Source organism: Meles meles, chromosome 6 (assembly GCF_922984935.1).
Source record: "Meles meles chromosome 6, mMelMel3.1 paternal haplotype, whole genome shotgun sequence".
Lineage (NCBI taxonomy): Eukaryota > Metazoa > Chordata > Mammalia > Carnivora > Mustelidae > Meles > Meles meles.
The window spans coordinates 43,589,629-43,612,032 of record NC_060071.1 but is presented as its reverse complement, the minus strand read 5'-3'; the positions used below and the strand labels follow the sequence as shown (position 1 = coordinate 43,612,032).

Sequence of the window (22,404 nt, the reverse complement as noted above, 5' to 3'; positions counted from 1 at the left end):
ACTGACCAAGCAGATCTCTCTGGAGCCTGTCGAGGATGGGAAGACATAGTCTGAGGCACATGAATATGATGCCCATGACCATAGTTTGGGTGCATCCTATGTGGATGGGGTGGGGGCCGTTCATGTGCCCGCCTGGAAACACAGAACACAAAAAGACCACTGGAAATAATTGAATAATTGGTTATTTCTTAATGCAGAAAAAACAATCTAGTATTAATATTATAAACAGATATAAATAAGTAATAAAATTACTTCTATAATTATAGAAATACAAAATCATATAATGATTAATAAATAAATCAAGACACCGTAACACTACAATTCTCAGTGCTTATTACAATACCTCCAATTCCAGTATCACCCAAGGAAAAAGGCAATTTTAACATTATTGTATACCTTCTTTACATCAGGTATTTTAAACAGAATAAAGGAAAATGAATGGGAAGAAAATTTTAAAAATTAAAACACCCCAGCAAATGCTGTAGGCACAAAGAAGTTATCTTATATAAACATATAAGGGAAGAAAATGGAAACTGTTTTATTTTGCTTTGCTTCTATGTTGTAATGACATTCATCCATTGTAATGGCTAAAACTCATTTTAAGAGAAAAAACTTTGAACCTTGTGCATGCAAATACATGTCAACACATCTGGGAAACTGATATAAGCTCCATTCACACTCTTTACTCTGCATCCCAGATTACTGTATTTTCTCTTTTTAGTCTAAAGTCAGCCAAATTTATAAATATAAATAGTCATAAAGGTCTAAACAAATAGCACTTAAAAAACAAAACCATTCCAGAGATTCATTTTTACTATCTAATCTCTTATTTTCTGTTTCTAATCCATTTACAGATGTGGCATGTTTAAACTAAAAGATTCAAAGATTTTCTAGGCAGTGGCAGATAAGAATTTTAAATTGCCAACTTTTTCTTTTTTTTTTTTTTTTTAAAGATTTTATTTATTTATTTGACAGCGAGAGACACAGCGAGAGAGGGAATACAAGCAGGGGGAGTGGGAAAGGGAGAAGCAGGCTTCCTAAGGAGCACGGGGCTCGATCCCAAGACCCCAGGATCACGACCTGAGCTGAAGGCAGTCACTTAACGATTGAGCCACCCAGGGGCCTCTAAATTGCCAACTTTCTATATAAGGAGTTACTATATCAGAATGCCAGTAATAACTAGAGATTCTGGAAATTACCTTACATAACTAAAGGAAGAAGTTACCCATGTGCTAGATCATTAATGAGAGAGTTTTGCAAATACTTTCTGGAAAAGGTTCAGTCTCTACTACAACTACTCAATTTAGTCTTTGTGGTGTGAAAAAAGACACAGACAATACCTAAATGAACAGGTGTAGCTGTTTACCTATAAAACTCTACTTACAAAAATACACAAGCAGAATTAGATCAATAGAGTTTGCTACCATGAATTAGAAAATCATATCCTGAATTTCCAGAAAGTTCAATTACAGTCTTTTCATGAGGTTTGGAGAATGTAATATTTTAATATTTAAGTTTATAAATAAACTAAGTGAAGAAGACTGTTTTTCCAATGTCTGTTGTTGAAAATTCTCTACTAGTACTCTTCTTCTCTCTGGCTGGTAACATATATTAAATCTTAGCCAACTTTCCATGTTGTTCCTCAGGGTCACCAATTTTAACATTAATCTCTACTATGGGATGCTGAAGAAATTGATGAACAAGAGACTAGTTTACAAAACTAAATGACCCTGGGCCATTTCCTGAAAATGGTTTGATTTCTTTAACCTGGTATCAACTTGTTTTGTGAGCACCTACAACTCAGGACAAGACAAAGGAAGATTCTAGTTAGTAGAGAATTCCTTAGGATTTAGTACAGTTACATCACTTCTAAAGATTTTTAATTTTAAAAACCAACAGAAATAGAAGGAAAAGGAACACGGACTGATCTTTTAAAAAACAAGAAACCTACGTTGGATGCTGCATCATCCTCCTCCTTTGAACTTCCATCCTCTGCATCACTTCATGAGGATGCAGCCTCTGCGCTGGAGGTGCCGTGGCTGGAATATGGTGTGAAATTGGCTGGTGTGTGGGAGGAAGATGCTGAGGGATTGGTGCGGCCGTACTGGCTAAATGAGTTGGGGGTGGGGGTGCCACGGGGTGAGAAGTTGCATGAGAAGATATCTGAGAATGAAAAGCATGTACAGGATGAGGAATAACATAATCCACTTGAGGTGGAGGCTGAGTCGGAGGAGGAGGGTTTCCATGAGAATGGGGACAGGCAGAGGACTGATGATGAAGTGGTCTTGTCAAAGAAGCATCTGTAAAAAAAAAAAAATACAGGCACCACAGAGTTGAGCATATACTGTCTTTTATAAACATATTAGTACACATTTGACTTTTATCAATACTTTATTAAGGCTTGAGTCTGCTCAATTCTGCTTTGCAACCTGCTTTCTTCTTTGAATGATCTTAGGTACCCTCTCAGGTCAGTATATATAGTTTTACTTCATTCACAGCTTCACAGCATTCTATTATATAGGAATGGATCAAAATTTATTAGAGAAATCACCACTGACAAAATTGGGAAATAACCCAAACACTGCACTAAACACCTATGTGTATGATGCCTCTTGTGCTCTGTCATACATATATGCACATGAGTGCATGCAAACATGCATTACTCATGGACGGCTTCTGAGGCATAAATTCCTGTAAGGAATTCTTAATCTGAGAAAATCATTTAAATTCAGATACCAGCTGACAAAGTACCTGTCCCAAAAGGTTACCATAATTAATGCTTCCGTGAACAGTATACAAGAGTGCCTGATCACCCCTACACTCTAACTAAATTCATTAAATGTCAATCTGAGAAAAATCTTGTATTTATTAACCACTTACATTTCTTCCCAGAATTACCTATTCATATTCTTAGGCTATTGTTCACCTTTGTCTCATTGGTTCATAAGTATTCTTTGTGTACATGGAAGGTTTGTCATAATAAGGTATAAACATTTTTCCGAGTTGTCTTTTGTTAATTTTATTTTACAATATGCAAGTTTCCTGCTTTTGTGAAGTCAAATGTAGAAGTTACACCTTTATAAATACATAAATCTTGCTTTCCTTTATGATTACTGGTCATAGAGCACTACAGAAAAGACAGGAACTTTTTAATTCCTCTGGGCAACTCTGCAAAGATACTCCTTAAATGCTGCTCTTCTCATTCCCTGCCCCAAGCCTTTTTTCCTGTGCTACATTAAGAAGATGAAGGGGCATATTTGCCAAGAATCTGTAATGGAAACCAGCCTTAGTAAAGATGGTTTCCCCTATTTCATTCTTTATGTTTCGAAGTGGCTGCCGAAAAGTTCCTCTGAGGAATACACATCTCTCTTACTCTAAGAGACATGTTTGAGGTTTAAAAATGTTTGTTTCGGGGCGCCTGGGTGGCTCAGTGGGTTAAAAGCCTCTGCCTTCGGCTCAGGTCATGATCCCAGGGTCCTGGGATCGAACCCCGCATCGGGCTCTCTGCTCAGCAGGGAGCCTGCTTCCCTTCCTCTCTTTCTTGCTGCCTCTCTGCCTACCTGTGATCTCTGTCTGTCAAATAAATAAATAAAATCTTTTAAAAAAAAAAGTATATATATATATATATAAATAAAAATGTTTGTCTCCTTGGATGTCAGTCCCAATTTCATTGTATTTGGAAGACCTTCTTGGAATCAGATATGGAGGTACGGCCATTCTCTAGTTTCATGAAAGGAGAGTTTCCTTCCATTTTAATCACTTCTGATTTGGCAGGGGTGAAAGTTAGGTAATGAGGAACTCATTCAGCCCTATTTTCAAAGGCCACCTTGCTAGCATGTATTTAAAGGAAGCTTTCATTAGGCTCAATATAAACTCTGACACAAAATTTTAAGTGATTTTTCTGAATGTCATGTTTTCAATCCAGACTTTACTCCAAGAAAACCCAGTACTTGGTCATAAAAAAAGAAGCCACTACATTGTTAACTGTCTTTCCTCAAATTCAGAGTATTTTTTCCAGTTTCAATTCAAAGTTTTCTATTTCTATAATCATTATATAAGAAATAATACTGACAAATATTACAAGATTTTAAAGTTTAGTTTCAGAATGAATCAATTTATTTAAGTTTATCTCTTCAGCAGTCATTTTTTTCAGCTTTATTGAGGTATAATTAACAAATACAATTATATGTATTTGAAGTGTACAAGATGATGATTTGACATACATATACATTGTGAAATGATTACCACAATAAGTTCATTAACACATCCATCACCTCACACAGTTACTTACCACTTTGTGTGTGTGTGGTAAAAAGTTCAGCCATTGTTATAGGTCACTGTATATTCTAAACAAAACAGGTTGCTTACCACTGTAGAAAGGTGACATTCTGTATTCCCACAGGCCATCTCCCTTCCTTCTCTATTTTATGTGTTCTTGCCAGTTAAAAAAAAAAAAGTTCTTGATATTGCTTCCTAAAAGTTCAACATGTCACTTTGACCTGGCCATCTCACTCCTAACAAGTTACCAAAGAGTAGACTAAAAAACTACAATGTAACCATCAACAGAGAACTGGTTTAATATACAACAGAATATTATGAGGGTATTGAGAACAGCAATGTAGATTTTTATGGCTAATATGGGAAAAAAAACCTAAGATGTACTGTTAAAATTTTTTTAAAAAAGAAAAGAACTCAGAGAGAGGCAAATAATATCCTTGTTACAATCCCACTGTTTTAAAAGGAGAGACAGATATACTTTTATGGGTACAAAGAAAACTTCTGGAAGGTTTTAAAAACTACAGTTGCTACCTTCAAGGTATTAAGACTAGTGGGATGTGAGGAAAGGGCTTTTAATTTCTCGTATTTATGTCATTCTGCACTTTGAACTTCTTACAATGTACACAAGTTAATAATAAAAGTAAAATGAGTTTAAATCTAAAACACTTCTTTATTAGGGCATTTAAAAAGAAATGCACTCACTTATAAATTGCTTCGCTATTATTGGGGGGGGGTGAAGACCACACATTTTGAGTTTCTAATAAAAGACAATCAACTAAAGATAAATATCAACAGATATCACAAAACAGCCTGTACAGCAGAATTTGCCTATTGGTCAATGCTTTGCAAAAACTGTTCCAAAATCTGTTTTCTAACTTAAGCTTTATATCTTAAGTTGTATTACTGGAAAGGTAAATGATATTATCTCCAGGTTTCACTGTACACATTCTGGGCTGACTCCAGAGTATCTGCAAGACCCAGATTTTTTAAATTCTAGGAATAAAAGAAGAAATCTAATGAGATATATAACTGAAAATTATCCCTTGCATGTAATCAGAACAAAAGCAAATGTCCTTGCCAACCTCCTAGTGTACTCCTGGTATGAATTTTCAGTGTTTTTTTAATCAAAGTATTAATTAAGTTTCCATATGATTATTAGCTTATAATGTAACAAAGTAGTAAACATGTGTTACATAGCCTAAGAGCACTTTTCACTCATAATACTCATAGATCTCACAGATTTCAATGTCTTCAGAAAAACCATGTCTGACTTTATTTAACTGCCTGCACCAAACGAATAGAGAAATCTTTTTGCATTTGGCCAAGCTGTCTGTATATGCCTCATGACTTTCTCTCATATGCCTCAACGGACCTTCAGAATTCTTGGTCAAAATGTACTTTCTTGTGCCTGAGAACTACTACTAAACTTTCAAATTGTCTGTTACTCCTCAAGGATAAATCTCAATCCCTTAAGGTTTCCTTTTATAGGAATCTGAGGTGCCATTCAATGTAGTCATTTCACGTATTAAAATATAAATGTTAAAATGTAAAAGAGACAAAATATAATACTTTTTATTTACCTGACCTTTTTAAACAACATCTATCTTTTTTATCTTAAGAAGACTATTTTGGGAATGTGGGGTGAAGAGAGGACAAAATGAAAAAATACACCCCACTCTCAGGCCAAAGAAATACTAAAAATTTATGAATTAGGATTATTGAAAGGTTATTTCATGGAGGAATGTACAATGCTTCATTTATATGCCTCTAAGTTCTCTGCCTATTAAATTTATACTTACAAGGAGGTGGCATATAATGTCGACATGATGACAGTGAGGCTTGTGGAGGGGGCTGGGGCTGTGGCTGCGCCACCATGCTTGATCCATAACCATCTATTGATAATGGCTGACTCGGGGCAGCAGCAGCAGCCTGATGGCCAAAGATTGCAGCTCGGGAAGAAGAAACAGGGCAGCAGGGGTCAAATGCAGATGCTCCGTGAAAACCACCATTTCCATGACTTCTGATACCATTGTTGCTCAGGTCTACTGGCAATGCCTGCTGTATAAAGAGGAACTATAAATCTTTCTAAAGTTTGGTCAAAACACCGTTCCATGTTATATTATAAAAGTACTCCAAGTGCAATCTAGAAAAATAGAATCTCTAAATTAAAATTTCAAAATGGTAAAATTTTTAGTATGAAGACCTATTCAGCACCAAAAAAATACTGTGTGTGTCTTGGAATGTAAAAAATTGTAGTGACTATATATTTAAAATCTACAATCAGTTTTAAAAAGTCAAGCATAAGATCATGCTACAAGATGAACAAAAGTTAATGTATATACTATTTTAAGGTCTATTTCTCTCTCATTATCTAGATCTTAGAGAAAGAAACTTTAAAATCATAGTTCCATATTCTTCTTTACCCCCAAATTTTGATTATTAATTTAGGACTACTTTGGAAAACATATAATCACACCACTGAAAAGATTAAGGATTCTAAGTAAAAACCTGTCTGTCCTGTTTCTAAACTGTATATAGCAAGCATTCAACTGAAACTCTAATAATACAGACATTACCCAAGATAACAAAGGGTATGTGATTATTCAAGATGAAGCATAAGCTAGCTTTGCCTCAGAACCTTTTTATTTACCAAAAAAATCAGAAATATGACTTTAGGGAAGGTCCATTTACTAAGTTGGAAAATAAACCAAAGAGTCTAGATTCCATATCTACTCGTCAGTAATTAAGTTTATTCCCCAAATGCATTTTGAAAAGTCCTAAGTAAAACATTTCACTTCATCACAATATACTCCAGGGCAGGTTACAAAACAGAACTGCTGCTTTGTATTCTTAAGTCTTTGCTTAATGTTCAGTATAGCTATAATTTTTTAAATGTGATTAAATAATAATTAAAAAATAAAATAATTTGATGCTATATATGAATTTATATACAAGAATTGTTCAATACTAGAAGCTGAGGAGCTGAAGCTGAAAAAAGCTAGGGAAATGCATTATTAGAGGCCCAGGTCACCCAGCAGTCTTGATAGAAACCACTGCGGTCTCTGTACCTCCTCTGGACTCCAAGAAACAAAAGGAACTCTGAATGCTAAAAGGGAAGAGGGATGATGGCGCAAGAGAAGCTGTGGGAAGGTGAAAAAGAAGAACTCCTTTCTTTTTCTAGATCACCTATCTATAATCAATTAAGCAAATGTCTGGCCTCTCGGAGTTTACAAATACATCGTATGTCCCTCAATTTGGGTAATAAGGTTTAAGAACAATATTCTAAGACTGTGAATTTGTATCCCCTTCTTATTTTCCTGTTTAGGCTAAGACTTGGCAAATGGACTGGATTATCAACATACTATGAAGATGAGCAAATTTCCTATCTTTTTCTCCAGTCAGTGATTAAGAACACTCCCAGAGAGTGAGTAAAGTAGGGTGTGTGTCCTCCTAGAAGAAACTGAGGCTAAAGTTAAAATAAAGAATAAAAAGAAAATCTAAGAAAGAGAAGCCTCTTCACAATTCCAACAGTTAACTCAATTCGTCCGCAAAAAGGAAAAGAGAGGGTAAGCAAGATAGGTACAGAAATGACAAGTATTACTTTACAAAGATCATAAGTAATGCATAAGGCTAACTGAACTAGTCTTTCAAAAGAGAAAGTTACATCCAAAGGAGCATAAGGGCTACAGAGCATCAAATGACTACTGTACCTTCTCTGTTATCAGGCCTAATCCTCCCCAACCCTTTTCTGCCTACCTACAACCTGACACTAATCGTAACACATCAACACAATCACAAATCCTCAGATCAGTTTGCTTCTCCCACTCCTCAACTTCCTGCTATGCCCACACAGGTCTCAAGTGGAGACTATATGACATTATCTCATGAGCATGTGGCTGATTTCAGAGTCCTACAATGTCTCTATGAGTCTCACACTGTTTATATTGTTAAAACTTTACTCTCTGCTCTCCTTCAAGCCCATTATCACCACTGACTGCCTGATCCTGTTGATTTTCCTCAAGTTTTGTGTACAGTCCAAATACATCTACTTAGAGATAAGTGAATAGGTTACATTTATTTTATGTGAACAAAACAGTAAGAGACGGAGCCTGGGTGGCTCAGTTAGTTGGGCGACTGCCTTCAGCTCAGGTCATGATCCTGGAGTCCCGGAATCAAGTCCCGCATTGGGCTCCCTGCTGGGCGGGGAATCTGCTCCTCCCTCTGGCCCTCCCCCCTTCTCATGCTCTCTCTCTTTCTCTCTCTCTCAAATAATGAATAAAATCTTAAAAAAAAAAAAAAAAAAGGTAAGAGATTCTACCTATAATTAACTCACTTAGGTTAAAAGAAAATGTTGCATGTGTGTACATGATCTCTCAAACCAACTATATTACTGTATTAGTTCAACAAGAATATTCTGTTAACAAAAAGCCCATATTTTGGTAGCTCTTGTACGAATGTGGGAAAAGTCAGCAGATTCACTTCTTCACCATTTTCCTACGATACTTCAAAACCCTCCCTCTTTCAGCTCATATTTCTAGTCAAAGAAAATCTTGCTTTGAAGCAGGGACTTTCATTCATTCCACTAGAAAGTTTTTTCCTGATGCTTCCTCATTTGCAAGAGGCAGAACAAGTTTAGACGATCAGTAGATGTTAATACGTAGAACCATTAGGAGAACCAAAACAAAGTCTAAAATCTATTTGATCATATTTCTTACTAAACCCTTTCAAATTTACTCTTGAAAACAGCAGCCTCTCTCTTTTTTTTTTTTTTTAAGGGAACATCCCTCTTTCTTAATTATTTTTAGTCAGATCCAGGAGAGATAACCATCAAAATTTGAGAAGATGAAGCAAGTACTTTAAGAAAGGTCAGGGGATACAAAAAAGCAGTTGCTCTGAATTTCTTTCTGACTACTTTCTGGTATGTCAGTTACAGTTTGACCTTAAAATTACATTTTGTTTTTCAAAGTATGTACCTACCTAGGTTATATCACAATTTTAGAGATGACATAGCAAAAGTTAAAATAGCATGTAATACATGACCTTCATTTATTCCACATGATCACCAATACTAATTTATTTGACATTTCAAGCACCCATCAATAATATCAATTAAATTACTTAATTATAATTTTGTTACTGATACTTCAATTCTCAATGAACTAAAAACCTCATTGCCTCCTGAGAAACTACATTACTGGTTTGCATCCGAACAGGCACTTTATTTCTAGATGAGTGGAGATATAGGCAGTTCCAGAGTAAAAGGAAGAGGGTAAAAAACTAGGAAAATTTCCCATGAATCAGGTTGATACTGCAATTTCAACAACATGAAATAAGATTTCAAAGATAAGATTCACCTGTATTTAACTAAAAACACCAAAAACCATTTCAGAATTAAAAACACTATCACTTGTAATTTTCTACATTCCAGGCCTTTTCAGTTAGTTGTAATAACTTAGACCATCAAAAAATCCTAGAGAATTAAAAAAAAAAAAAAAAAATCAAAGACCACTAAATTGGGCCACTTTTGCACGGGCAATAAGAACAATTTATTTACTATGTAAAATTCAACATCAGGGTTGGTTTTTTTTTTTCCTCCTGAAACAAGCATAGTTTTTGAATATTAAGTAAAAAGACAACCTCATAAAATTCCACATACCTGGTCGTGATAGCTGGTACCAGAACTGCTGTTGGCTCCACAAGGTGCTTGTACTTGTGGAGGTCTTTCCACAGGGCAGGTAGGATCGCTAAAGGAGGGAGAAACTGGGACAGGTGGGTGGGGAGTATGATGGTGGTGGTGATGATGTTGAAAATGATGGCCATGCTGCTGAAAGCAACTTGTATGTGGATGTCCTAATGCATGGTGATTCTGTGATGACCCTCCACATGGCGAGTGTTGCGGACAGCAGGAAGGTAATCTTGGCATTGCAGGAGGGCCAGTTTCTGTTACAGCACTAGATGAAGTTCTCCTTGAGTCATCTTGAAACAAACAAAAAAGCATATAACAATATCACTGTGTGAAAAATAGAGACTGTGTATAAATAAGTAAATAAATAATTGTTCAGTAAATTCAAATCTCTGTAAATAAGAATGTGATAGCACCACATTCTTACTAAATCCACCCATCACGTAATTTTGGATAGTGATCTTCACTGGGATTTTTCTGAAAGCCTAAATTCCTCAGGTGACTCATATTTACCATGATGGTGTTTTTTTGTAGATTTTTAAGTTTTATTTATTTAAGTAATGTCTACACACAACACAGGGCTTGAACTCATGACCTGAGATCAAGAGTCACATGCTCTTCCAAGTGAGCCACCAGGCGCCCCTACCATGACGTTTAAATGGCCCTGTCGGTTGGAGCGAGCAATTCTTGATCTCAGGGTTAAGTCTGAGCCCCATGTTGAGTATAGAGGACTACTTAAAAATAAAATCTTAAAAAAATATTTTATTTTTACGTAAAATATAAAAATTAGAACAGTGGAGGGGTGCTAGGTAGCTCAGTCAGTTAAGCATCTGCCTTTAGCTCAAGTCATGATCCCAGGGTTCTGGGACTGAGCTCCATATTGGGATCCTTGCTCAGCAGGGAGTCAGCTTGTCCCTCTTCCTCTGACCCACCCCGTGCTCATGCCTGCTCTTTCACAAATAAATAAAAACTTAAAAAAAAACAAAAAAGAATAGTGAAGGGCCCAGAGGCCTGTCCTTTCTCCTTCCCCACTTCTGCACCTAATACCTGAGCCATCTCCTCAGAACACTTAGTATTCTACAGCACCACTATTCTAGCCCTATTTCAAGAGTAACCAAGACCAGGAATACCCTGCTCCTTTTTGGCTCGCAGAACCTAGCCAATCTCTTCTGGGCCAATATACTGATTAGAAACATTCTAGTTACTCACAAATAAATACAAAAATCCAACCCAAACTGGCTAAAACAATAAAAGGAATTTACAGGCTCACATAAGTGAATCTGGGTGTGGTGCTTCAGGCTCTGGTTGATAGGTCTGATTGCAGCAAACCTCCCTGTAATTTCCCTCGGTCAGCCCTCCCATACATGTTCTATCCTGTCTTTCCTGATTCTCTTCAGGGCAAGGTCTGTGATCTAAACCCTGTTAGGTAGTATCTCCATTCTAAATTTCTATATGTTGTCCCCCACCCCACCCCCCAAGCTCCTAGTCTGTCTTATTTGGACAAATTTCTTGTATTCTTCTGTAAAGGTTCTTAACCTTGGAAGTAGAATTCAGGAATCTGTAAACCTGGATGGAAAAAATTACTAATTTTTACTAATTTCCAACTGCCTCCTGGAGTTAATGCTACCTTCTTAGCATCAGTTGAGAGGTTAAATATTATAAGTAACTGGTAACAACAACAACAAAAAAGTTGACAAGGTGTTTACTTTTATTTTTTTCAAGCTCCCTCTCTTTTTTTTAAAGATTCATTTATTTATTTGAGTAGGGATGGGCAGAGAGAAAGGGAAGGAGAGAAACAGAGAATCTTCTGGAGACTCCTCACTGAGCATGGAGCCTGACATGGAGTTCAATCTCACAACCCTGAGATCATGACCTCAGCAAAATCAAGAGGTGGACACATAACAGACTAGGCCACCCAGACACCGCAAGGTGTTTACCTTCAAAACATAAATTATAGCAGAGTCGAAGTCAGTTCTATAATTATGTCACTTTCATTCATTTGCATTCCAATTTTCTTAAATAACCTGGACAAAGTTACAACTAGCTTATCAGGAACAGACTATGATCAACAGCCTATCTTTGCTATGCTGATTCAAACATTAATTATTTTCCATATGCTGTAATATCTGTAGCAATAACTGTTATAGTAGCATTACTTCTGGCAACATTTTCAGGGTTTTATCTCAACTTCCAGGACAAAATGTTGTGCAAATGAGTATCATTTATTTTGTTACTTCAAAAAAATGATCAAAAACCTCTGGAACACTAAATCCACTCAGTGGGTAGACTAAATGGCCTTCATAGTTCCTTCCAGTTTAGATGCTTTAATTTTACAAATCCAACTATTTGAGGATTATGTGCAACTCTAAAATGTAGGAGGGGGGGTGCCTAAGTGGCTCAATCAGTTAAGCATGGGCCCTCAGCTCCCTAAGTGGCTCAGTCAGTTAAGCATCTGCCTTTGGCTCAGGTCATGATCCCTGGGTCCTGAGATCTAGTTCCACATCAGGCTCCCTGCTCAGCGGGGAGTTTGCTTCTCCTTCACCCTCTGTCCTTCCCTACCCCTTGTGCGTGCTCTCTTTTTTTTTTTTTTTTTTAATTTTTTTTTATTTTATTTATTTGTCAGAGAGAAGGAGAGAGAGAGAGAGCACACAGGCAGGCATAGGTGGAGAGAGAAGCAGGCTCCCTGCCGAGCAAGGAGACCATGCGGGACTCGATCCCAGGACCCTGGGATCATGACCCGAGCCGAAGGCAGCGGCTTAACCCACTGAGCCACCCAGGCGTCCCGCGTGCTCTCTTTTTAAAAAATAAAATAAAATAAAATGTAGGAGAGGAGTGTGTAATCAGAGCAAAAGATCTGTGAACTAATAAGGCTGTGAATGAAGGGAAAGAAAGAACTTGTTCAGAAAGAACTTGCCCTCTTTGTCTTCAAATATTTTAATACAAAACTGAGAGTCAGAGAGGAGAACACACTACTATATTTACAGCTGAACACATATTTAAAAAGTCATATCACTAAAAATATGGCCTCAAAAAGACAACTGACCTTAAGAGTTCTACTTCTTAGGGTACAGTTTAATCTGTTTTCCTAGAGTGCAGAACCTCTTTGTTGCTTAAACAGACTAGCAACCCAAAGTAAAGGCAACTGAATCTCCTCTTGTTCTAGAGTTACTGACCAAGGAAAACTGCCATAAATTAGAAGTGAAATACAAAGATCTGATCAAGCAAATAAAACACTTCCTTTTTATTAGAATGAGCCCGGACTGTCCACTAAAAATGAGACAATAACAAACCTGCACCAGAAAAACTAATTCACGGCCCAGTGACATAAAACTGGTTGAAGTACTTTCACTGCAATTCTGGCAGGATTACTGAGAAGTATTCGCATCTATTCATTCATTTGGCAAGACTTACACATAATAATGGCAAGGTAAAGGATCTACAAAAGGCACTGGAAAATACAATGGTGAAAGCGAAAGTCCTGGCCTTTTTTTTTTTTTTTAAAGTGGGCTCTGTGCCGAGCCTGGAGATCAATGGGGGAATTGAAATCACTACCCCGAGATCAAGACCTGAGCTAAGATCAAGAGTTGGATGCTTAACAGACTAAGCCCCCAGGCACCCCGAAAGTCCTAGCCTTTAAAATAACTTATGATGTTGTCTGCCTCTGTTGTTTTATCTCTGGCAACTAGAAACAGAACTGCACAATGTAGGTGGTTCAATAAGCCCTTGCTAAATATAAATTCACCTTGCAAGGGAAAGCAGGCATGCATGGAGCTAAGCGCTAAGAAGAGAAAAACTTGACCTTTAGTCCTCAAGGAGATCATCAAGTACAGAAACAATTTAGGATATATTAAGATTTAAGATATGTTGATTCCAGCATTAGAACAGAAGCACTGGGTTCTACATAGGGCAATGTTGTGTCCCAAGGAACATTTGCCAACGCCTGGGGATAACTTTGGTTGTCACACCTGGAGAAGCGGCCCTACTGGTAATGCTGCTAAATATCCTACAACACACAGGGTAGCCCCCAAACAAAGAACTGTGCAGCACAAAGACAACAGTGTCAGGACTGAGAAATAAAGGAAGAATATAGGCATAAAGGAAGAGTATAGCTCCAAGCCAGACTTCCTAGGTTTGAATACTTGCTCCATTATCATATAACCATGGGCAAGTTACTTCACTTATAAAATAAGAAGAGTAATAGAATTTGCTTCATAAGTTATTATAAAAATCAGAGTTAATATAAATCATGGACCAATATTATAAGCTCAAAAGATGTTAGCTATTATTATCCCCTAAAACATTAGTTCTATTAGGGCAGAAAATTTATGTTTTCTTCCCAATGCCTACAACAGTACCTGATAAAAACTCAATAAAAACTGGAATAAATGAATATATAAGATATCATGCATGGATTAAGCAATGAGCACATAGAAAATTCAGACAGATGATGAGTTGCTTGGCACACACTGAGTCTGAGGTGACTGCAGAATGGTCCAGAGATATCCAATAGCCAGCTGGATATGAAAATTTAAAACAAAGAGAAGGCTCTGGAAACAAAAACGGAAGGTCACTGGCATATTGGTGGTAGCTGAAAACACACATAGTTATGAGATGGGCCAGTGAGAAAGGTTAAGAACAGAGGCCTCGGAGAAAACAGAGATGACAAGAAGACTACTGCCAGACTTTTTAATATATTTATTTTGACAGGAGTCAGAAGCAAGTTAAAGGAAGGAATTTAAGGTATAGAAGATCCATTTAAGTATACAAGACTTAACACAAATGTACATATGTGCGCTAAGGGAATGGAACAAGCAAAGATGCTGAGAAGGTAACTGTTAAAGCAAAGTCAAGGAGACAAGAAGGGACAAGAGGTAGAACATGAATAAAGGGACTGGAAAGGGGGCACCTGGGTAGCTCAGTGGGTTAAGGCCTCTGCCCTCGGCTCAGGTCATGATCCCGGGGTCCTGGGATCCAGCCCCGCATCAGGCTTTCTGCTCAGCGGGGAGCCTGCTTCCTCCTGTCTCTCTGCCTGCTTCTCTGCCTACTTGAGATCTCTGTCTGTTAATAAATAAATAAAATCTTTTCTAAAATGGGGGGGGGGGTGGCAAGAGGGACTGGAAAGAACAGAAAGGAGTTAAAAGACCAAGAGTCAGGAGAGAAGGATAGGTGTAAGTTTTCATGGAAGGATTGGAAGTTATGAGTGCTTGAGAACCTTCATTTACTTTTTATTTACTTTTCCCTGGGGAGATCAATGTCTGGAGGAGAATGAGGGAATTATGGAATAGCCACTAAGGGGAAAGAAAGGGAATTAAATGAGATACATCACACTATGGCGACTTATTACCAAAAGCCCAAGATTAGATACCATAAATTCATGAGGTACCAATCTGCTTGGATCTGTAATTTTTACTAGCCCCATCTAAAAACCTGGATAGGAGTAAAGCTCGATGATTTGCATGATTCAAGGATGGAAATATGCAAGAAGGTACAAAGTAAAGACAGGATGTGAAGAAAATAGGAGACTGATGTTCTATAGCGTCTTTGCAGGAAATGAAGTCAGCAGAACTGAGTGCCCCTGATGTCATATGAGTACCTGTATGTGCTTCTATCAGGTTTACACAGAGGAACTATTTGACCTGGAACAAAGTTCTCCTAGTTTAGAGAAACACAACACAGGCAAGTCTATCCCAAAGGTAGTCTTCAATATAGGTAAAGTAGCATCATGAGAAAACCATTCAGATAGCGAAGTCACTACCCTAGATATTAAATGTGAATTCTGAGTGAATAAGTGTCTTAAAAAACAAGTAATAAAAGCTTTGAGACAGTATTGAAGTAAAGTTGTGACTGTGTCACATAAAATCTAGACAAGATCAGAGTACATAAAGCTACCAAGAGAAAGGAATGAATGAGAAAAGTTAAAATCTTTGCCTCAAAGATTATTACTGGCTTTGAAAGTATTTAACTTCCAGATGTCTTCATTTCTTTTTTTTTTTTTTTTTTAAAGATTTTATTTATTTATTTGACAGAGAGAGAGATCACAAGTAGGCAGAGAGGCAGGCAGAGAGAGAGGAGGAAGCAGGCTCCCTGCAGAGCAGAGAGCCCGATGCGGGGCTCAATCCCAGGACCCTGAGATCATGACCTGAGCCGAAGGCAGCGGCTTAATGCACTGAGCCACCCAGGCGCCCCCAGATGTCTTCATTTCTGAAGTGAGAAAACTAATATAAATAACAAGCAAATTTTAAGAATTAAATGATAATATATAAAATAACATATAAGACAGTAGGTACGATACTCAGAAAAGAGTATACACTCAATAAATGAAATAACTATTTGCCCATTTCATTTCTCCCCCCCTTTTTTTTTTTCAAAGAATATAGTATTTAAAAGACAGCTTTGGGGGGGCACCTGGATGGCTCAGTTGTTAGCCATCTGCCTTTGGCTCAGGTCATGATCCCAGAGTCCTGGGATCAACCCCTACATCATGCTCCCTACCTGGTGGGAGGTCTGCTTCTCCCTCTCCCCCTGCTTGTATTCTCTCTCTTGCTGTGTCTCTCTCTATCTAATAAATAAATAAAATCTTTATTATTTCTTTTAATAAATTTAAAAAAAAAAAGACATCTTTGGGGAAACCTCCTTGGACTGTGGATTCTACTCTTAATTTTCCACAACATAGAAAGAAACCTAAAAAAAATTTTAGAGAAACCTAAATCCAGCCACAGGAAGATTTTCTAATCTGTTCAATGTAAGCTATAAGGATATTGTAAGAATTAAATAAGATACTTTTAAAAGTAAAAAATAATAGAAAGCATAAGGTGGTTCCACTATTAATGGCGATATAGTGAAATCTATGAGCTATAGGGTCTATAACACCCCAGTTAGTAAATGTTTAGCAAGTTCCTATCTCCATGCCATCGTCCAGGAGAGAAAGGCTAGCTTAATGCTCAGTTAAACAGGTAATAGGAAAAAAAACCAGAGATATCACTGCTAACTTAAACAATAATCTGAGGTAAAAGCTGAAACACTTAAAACACAAGAGTATATTCTTTGTGATCCTGGGTTAGGAAATGGTTTCTTAGATAGGATAGCAAAAAAAAAAAAAAAACCAACAAAAAACAAAGAAAAATTGAGAAAATGGACATCATCAAACTTTTTTTAAAAATTCCCATCCTCATTTTCAATTTTTTTGGGGACATACCTAGGAGTGAGACTGTAGGTCATAGGGTAACTATGGTTTAACTTTTTGAGGAACCGCCAAAGTGTTTTCCATAGCAGCTGCAGCATTTTACATTCCCACCAGATGTTCATTAGAGTTCCAATTCCTCTACATTCTTGTCAACACCAGTTTTTTTTTTTTTTTTTAAAGATTTTATTTATTTACTTGACAGAAAGAGATCACAAGTAGGCAGAGAGGCAGGCAGAGAGAGAGAGAGGGAAGCGGGCTCCCTGCTGAGCAGAGAGCCCGATGCGGGACTCAATCCCAGGACCCTGAGATCATGACCTGAGCTCAAGGCAGCGGCTTAACCCACTGAGCCACCCAGGCGCCCCAACACCAGTTATTTTCTGATTTCCTGTTTTTGTTTTGTTTTCCTGAATAACAGACAGCCTGATAAGGATAAAGTAGTGCTTCACTGTGATTTTGATTTACATTTCTCTAATAACTAATGATGCTATTTTCATGTCCCTCTTGATCAACTGTGTATCTTCTTTGGAAAAATACCTACGCAAATTCTTTGCCCATTTTTAAACTGGGGTATCTGTCTTTTTATTGTTGAGCTGTACAAGTTCTTTAAATAGTCTGGATACTAGACCCTTAACACATACATGATTTTCAAGTATTTTTCTCCCATTCTGTAGGCTGTCTTTTCACTTTCTTGACAGTGTCTTTTGATGTACAAACGTTTTAAATTTTGATGTTCAATTTACCTATTTTTTTCTCTTGTTATTGCATTTCTAATCAGCTATTTAATTCTTGCTGATCTCTTTCGGTTGAGCTATGATACTCTGGTAATATACAGCACACAAACTCAAATATGATATCAAAGTTTACTTCTAAAGAGACTACTTTGCGGGGCGCCTGGGTGGCTCAGTGGGTTAAGGCCTCTGCCTTTCGCTCAGGTCATGATCCCAGGGTCCTGGGATCGAGCCCCGCATCAGGCTCTCTGCTCGGCAGGGAGCCTGCTTCCTCCTCTCTCTCTCTCTCTCTGCCTGCCTCTCTCCCTACTTGTGTTCTCTATCTGTCAAGTAAATAAATAAAATCTTTAAAAAAAAAAAAAAAAGAGACTACTTTGCTCATATACAGTTTATTCTAAGAATATGCTCTTCCTAATATAGCTAAAAATCTTAAAATCAGTACTTTTTCTAACAAGAGTAATGAAAGAGGCCTCCCCCCACTTTATTACATACCTCCTATAGAAGTACCAGTCATACTATTGCTTGTAAGAGTAGCTGAAGTCTCTGACACTATGGAGGGTTGGCTACCAGTGACAGCTGAAGCAGCATCAGAGGCCTGCTCAGAGGTAGATGGATTTGAATTGCTAATGGAAGTGCTTGTGGTTTGTGATTCCATTCTCGCAGAAGTGGTTGGTACTACAGTAGGTTCTACAAAACACAAAATGTTTATTTGGGATTTCAAAATGTATTAGGTGACAGGTTATAATTTAATTCAAGATAACATTTTTTAAATTATTAAAACAAACTTTAAAAATATGAACTAATAAGCACAATACCTAATTAAAACAATTTTCAAAAAGTTAGCTTGCAACATCAAAATGACATGGAACTAAAATATGATTACTGCATTTTAAAAAATCCAACACATATGCATATTGCAACAATCCAGGTGATTATTTCTGGGTAACAACTCTGTAAATTTTCTGACCTACCACAAAGAAAATGAGAAAAGGAAAGTAAAATCTTTTTATATTATTTTCATACACATTGTCACAGGCTGTCAGAACAGTATTACAAATTACATTTTCTCTGGTACAGAATGGATTCTAGAGTCAGACTGCTTGGAAAAGCAATTCTTTTTTTTTTTTTTAAAGATTTTATTTATTTGACAGATAGAGATCACAAGTAGGGAGAGAGGCAGGCAGGCAGAGAGAGAGAGAGGAGGAGGAAGCAGGCTCCCTGCCAAGCAGAGAGCCCGACGCGGGGCCCGATCCCAGGACCCTGGGATCATGACCTGAGCGACAGGCAGAGGCTTTAACCCACTGAGCCACCCAGACGCTCCCTGGAAAAGCAATTCTGATTTCACCACTGGTTCTATAGTGACGGATAAGTTACTTAACCACTCTCCATTTCCTCATCTGTAGCACTGGGAAAGTACAGAATTTTCTTCACACAACTATTGTTAGGATGAACAGAAGTCACACATATAAAGCACTCTGTATAATGGTTTATATATAGTAACCACTTAAATTTTTAAAACTGTTTTAATCGTTTTTACAGGCCTTTTCGTATGTTTTCAAAAAGTTTTTTTTGCAAATATTAATATTCATCATTGTATTCTAATAAAATTAAAATTTTTACAAAAAGTAAAAGAAATTTCAGGCAGACCTTGACTTATGTACGATTTCTACTTCAGACTCTAATTATAAAATAGTTGTTTAAAAAGGAAACTGAGTGGATTAAGCCGCTGCCTTGGCTCAGGTCATGATCTCAGGGTCTTGGGATCGAGCCCCGCATCGGGCTCTCTGCTCCACAGGGGGCCTGCTTCCTCCTCTCTCTGCCTCCTCTCTCTGCCTGCCTCTCTGCCTACTTGTGATCTCTCTCTCTGTCAAATAAATAAAATCTTTAAAAAAAAAAAAAAAAAGGAAACTGAGTATGTCTAAAGCAGAGTCACAACAATTGGATCAGAAAAGGAACTCACTTAGATAGGAGAAGAATAAATGAAACAAGATGGGATTGGGAGGGAGACAAACCATAAATGACTCTTAATCTCACAAAACAAACTGGGGGTTGCTGGGGGGAGATGGGGTTGGGAGAGGGGGAGGGGGTTATAGACATTGGGGAGGGTATGTGCTATCGTGAGTGCTGTGAAGTGTGTAAACCTGGCAATTCACAGACCTGTACCCCTGGGGATAAAAATACATTATATGTTTATAAAAAAAAAAAAATTGGAAGTGGAGGCGAACCATAAGAGACTATGGACTCTGAAAAACAACCTGAGGGTTTTGAAGGGGCGGGGGTGGGAGGTTGGGGGAACCAGGTATGGGTAATAGGGAGGGCACGTATTGCATGGAGCACTGGGTGTTGTGCAAAAACAATGAATACTGTTACGCTGAAAAAAATAAATAAATTTATAAAAAAAACAAAGAAAGAAAGAAAAGGAACTCACTTAATGTGATATAGAACTAGAGGGCAAACTACTGATTACAATGTAGTGTGCTAAGCTGATTCCAGAAACACAAACTGTCCCTGTTGATCTACATGAGACAATGTACTTTGGACGCTTAAACAAATGTATTTGCTTATACATAAAAAGCGGAGGGAAGAACCTCTTGTTTATTTGCAAATGGTATATCTCCGTTTCTCAGCCTTAGCATTATTGATGTTTTGGGTAGGGGGATTCTTTGCTAGGGATGGGAGTCAGGGTAGGGTATGGCTGTCCTGAGCACTGTAGGATGTTACAGCAGCATCCTGAGACTCTACCCATCAGACATTAGTAGTAGTATGTCTGCTGTCTCCCAAAACTGTAAGAACCAAAAATGTCTGTAGATATTACCAACTGTCTTCTGGGGCACAAAATGGTCATCCCTTAAGAACTATTGGTCAAACTGATATATTTAATATTTTGGACTTATTTTTAGTAAGATAGATGCTTTCCACTGAGAGAAACTAGCAGAGAGACAGGGGCATCTACTGATCCCTAGGATATTTACAACCTTACTAAAGTATTCTGGTTGAACTAATTCCAGTGGGTTAAAAGACTACTCTGTCACCTTTTCCTATTTATTGGCTGACAGATATCACAGAGAACACAGTTTCCAAAGCAGTAACCTGAATTAATTAACTCTGAGGAATCTCTAATTAATCCTAATATATTAATCACTGTCTTACAGATAATTTATGGTGCTTCAAAATAAAAACTGAGACATGGTTAAATGAAATGTAGACAGTGGGAATAAATTATCTCTTCATGAACATCTTAATTCCAAAGTATTGATACTCTGAAAGTTATGATCTTTCAAGCTGCAGACAATCCATAGAAGAGCTGATTGCGCAAGGCCTGTAACTCTACAGACCTTATGTATCCTTTCTCCAATTTATAGCTAACAAACTCACTTATGGCTCTTCATCTTCCTTTATAAAGAAATTATGATTGACCATTTCCTTCTAAGATGTAACTAATACCTGAAGGCAATTTTCAGTAAGTGGGGAAACTCACTTCTGTATTCACATACTCATACATGCTACCACTTTCACTAATCTCTACTTTACAACTCTAGCTTTCTTTTCTTAGTTGCCTGGATGGAGTTATAAGCTGAAAGAAAAACATTAAAGCTGAGCAGCACAAAAGGTACCAGTAATATCAGAGGACAACATTAACTATCACATTTCTTTCTTTTTTAAGTAGGCATGGATCCCAACACAGAGCTTGAAGTCACGACCATGAGATTGAGACCTGAGCTGAGATTAAGAGTCAGTCACAACCAACTGAGCCACCCAGGTGCCCCAAATTTCGACATTGCAAATAACCAATATTTACCATATAAATTCAAGTTAAATTGCTTTTCTGTTGCATTTAAAAAACATAATTTCTATTTTTCATAGCAAAGTTAAAGTATGACAATAATATAAATGAAAGTAATAAGTAAGTCTAGGGTAGATCAAACTACCACTTATAAAAGTCTTTTTTTTTTTTTTCAGGCATCTGGGTGGTTGCTCAGTAGGTTAAATGTCTGCCTTTGGTTCAGGTCATGATCCCAGGATCCTGAGATCAAGCCCCACATCAGGCTCCCTGTTCAATGGAAAGTCTACTTCTCCCCCTCCCTTTGCCCCATCCCTGCTCATTTTCTCTCTCTCTCCTCTTTGTAATATATAAATAAAATCTTTAAGAAAAAAAAGTAGGGCGCCTGGCTGGCTCAGTTGGTTGAACAACTGCCTTCGGCTCAGGTCATGATCCTGAGGTCCCGGGATGCAGTCCTGCATCAGGTTCCCTGCTCAGCAGGGAGTCTACCTCTCTCTCTGAGCCCTCCCCTTCTCATGCTTTCTCTCTCTCTCAAATAAATAAAATCATTAAGAAAAAAAAAAAGATTTTTTTTTTCCTAAAAAAAAAAAACCACCAAGCAATGAAACAGAAAGAATTTTAGGCACAAGTTACAAACTGAGGTTGTTCTATCAACTGAAAAATAAGATTGGGATATGTGGGTGCCTGGGTGGCTCAGCTGTTAAGTGACTGGCTTCGGATCAGGTCATGATCCTGGAGTCCCAGGATCGAG

At 37.5% G+C, this 22,404-nt stretch overlaps 1 protein-coding gene across 11 annotated transcripts in view; it reads right to left on the bottom strand.

Annotated features, from left to right (window-relative positions):
* Positions 1-22,404, bottom strand: part of RNF111 (ring finger protein 111) — a 126,206-nt gene that overhangs the window by 9,999 nt on the left and 93,803 nt on the right. For 7 of the 11 annotated variants that reach the window (XM_046008343.1, XM_046008345.1, XM_046008352.1 and 4 more), the window contains 5 exons: positions 18,365-18,559; positions 9,935-10,254; positions 6,078-6,336; positions 1,952-2,300; positions 7-159 (listed from right to left, as the gene is read on the bottom strand). In XM_046008343.1, the coding sequence (XP_045864299.1) occupies positions 7-159; positions 1,952-2,300; positions 6,078-6,336; positions 9,935-10,254; positions 18,365-18,559 (1,276 nt within the window). The remainder of the gene's footprint in view (positions 1-6; positions 160-1,951; positions 2,301-6,077; positions 6,337-9,934; positions 10,255-18,364; positions 18,560-22,404) is intronic. The other 4 variants (XM_046008346.1, XM_046008347.1, XM_046008344.1 and 1 more) reach the window with 3 other exon arrangements.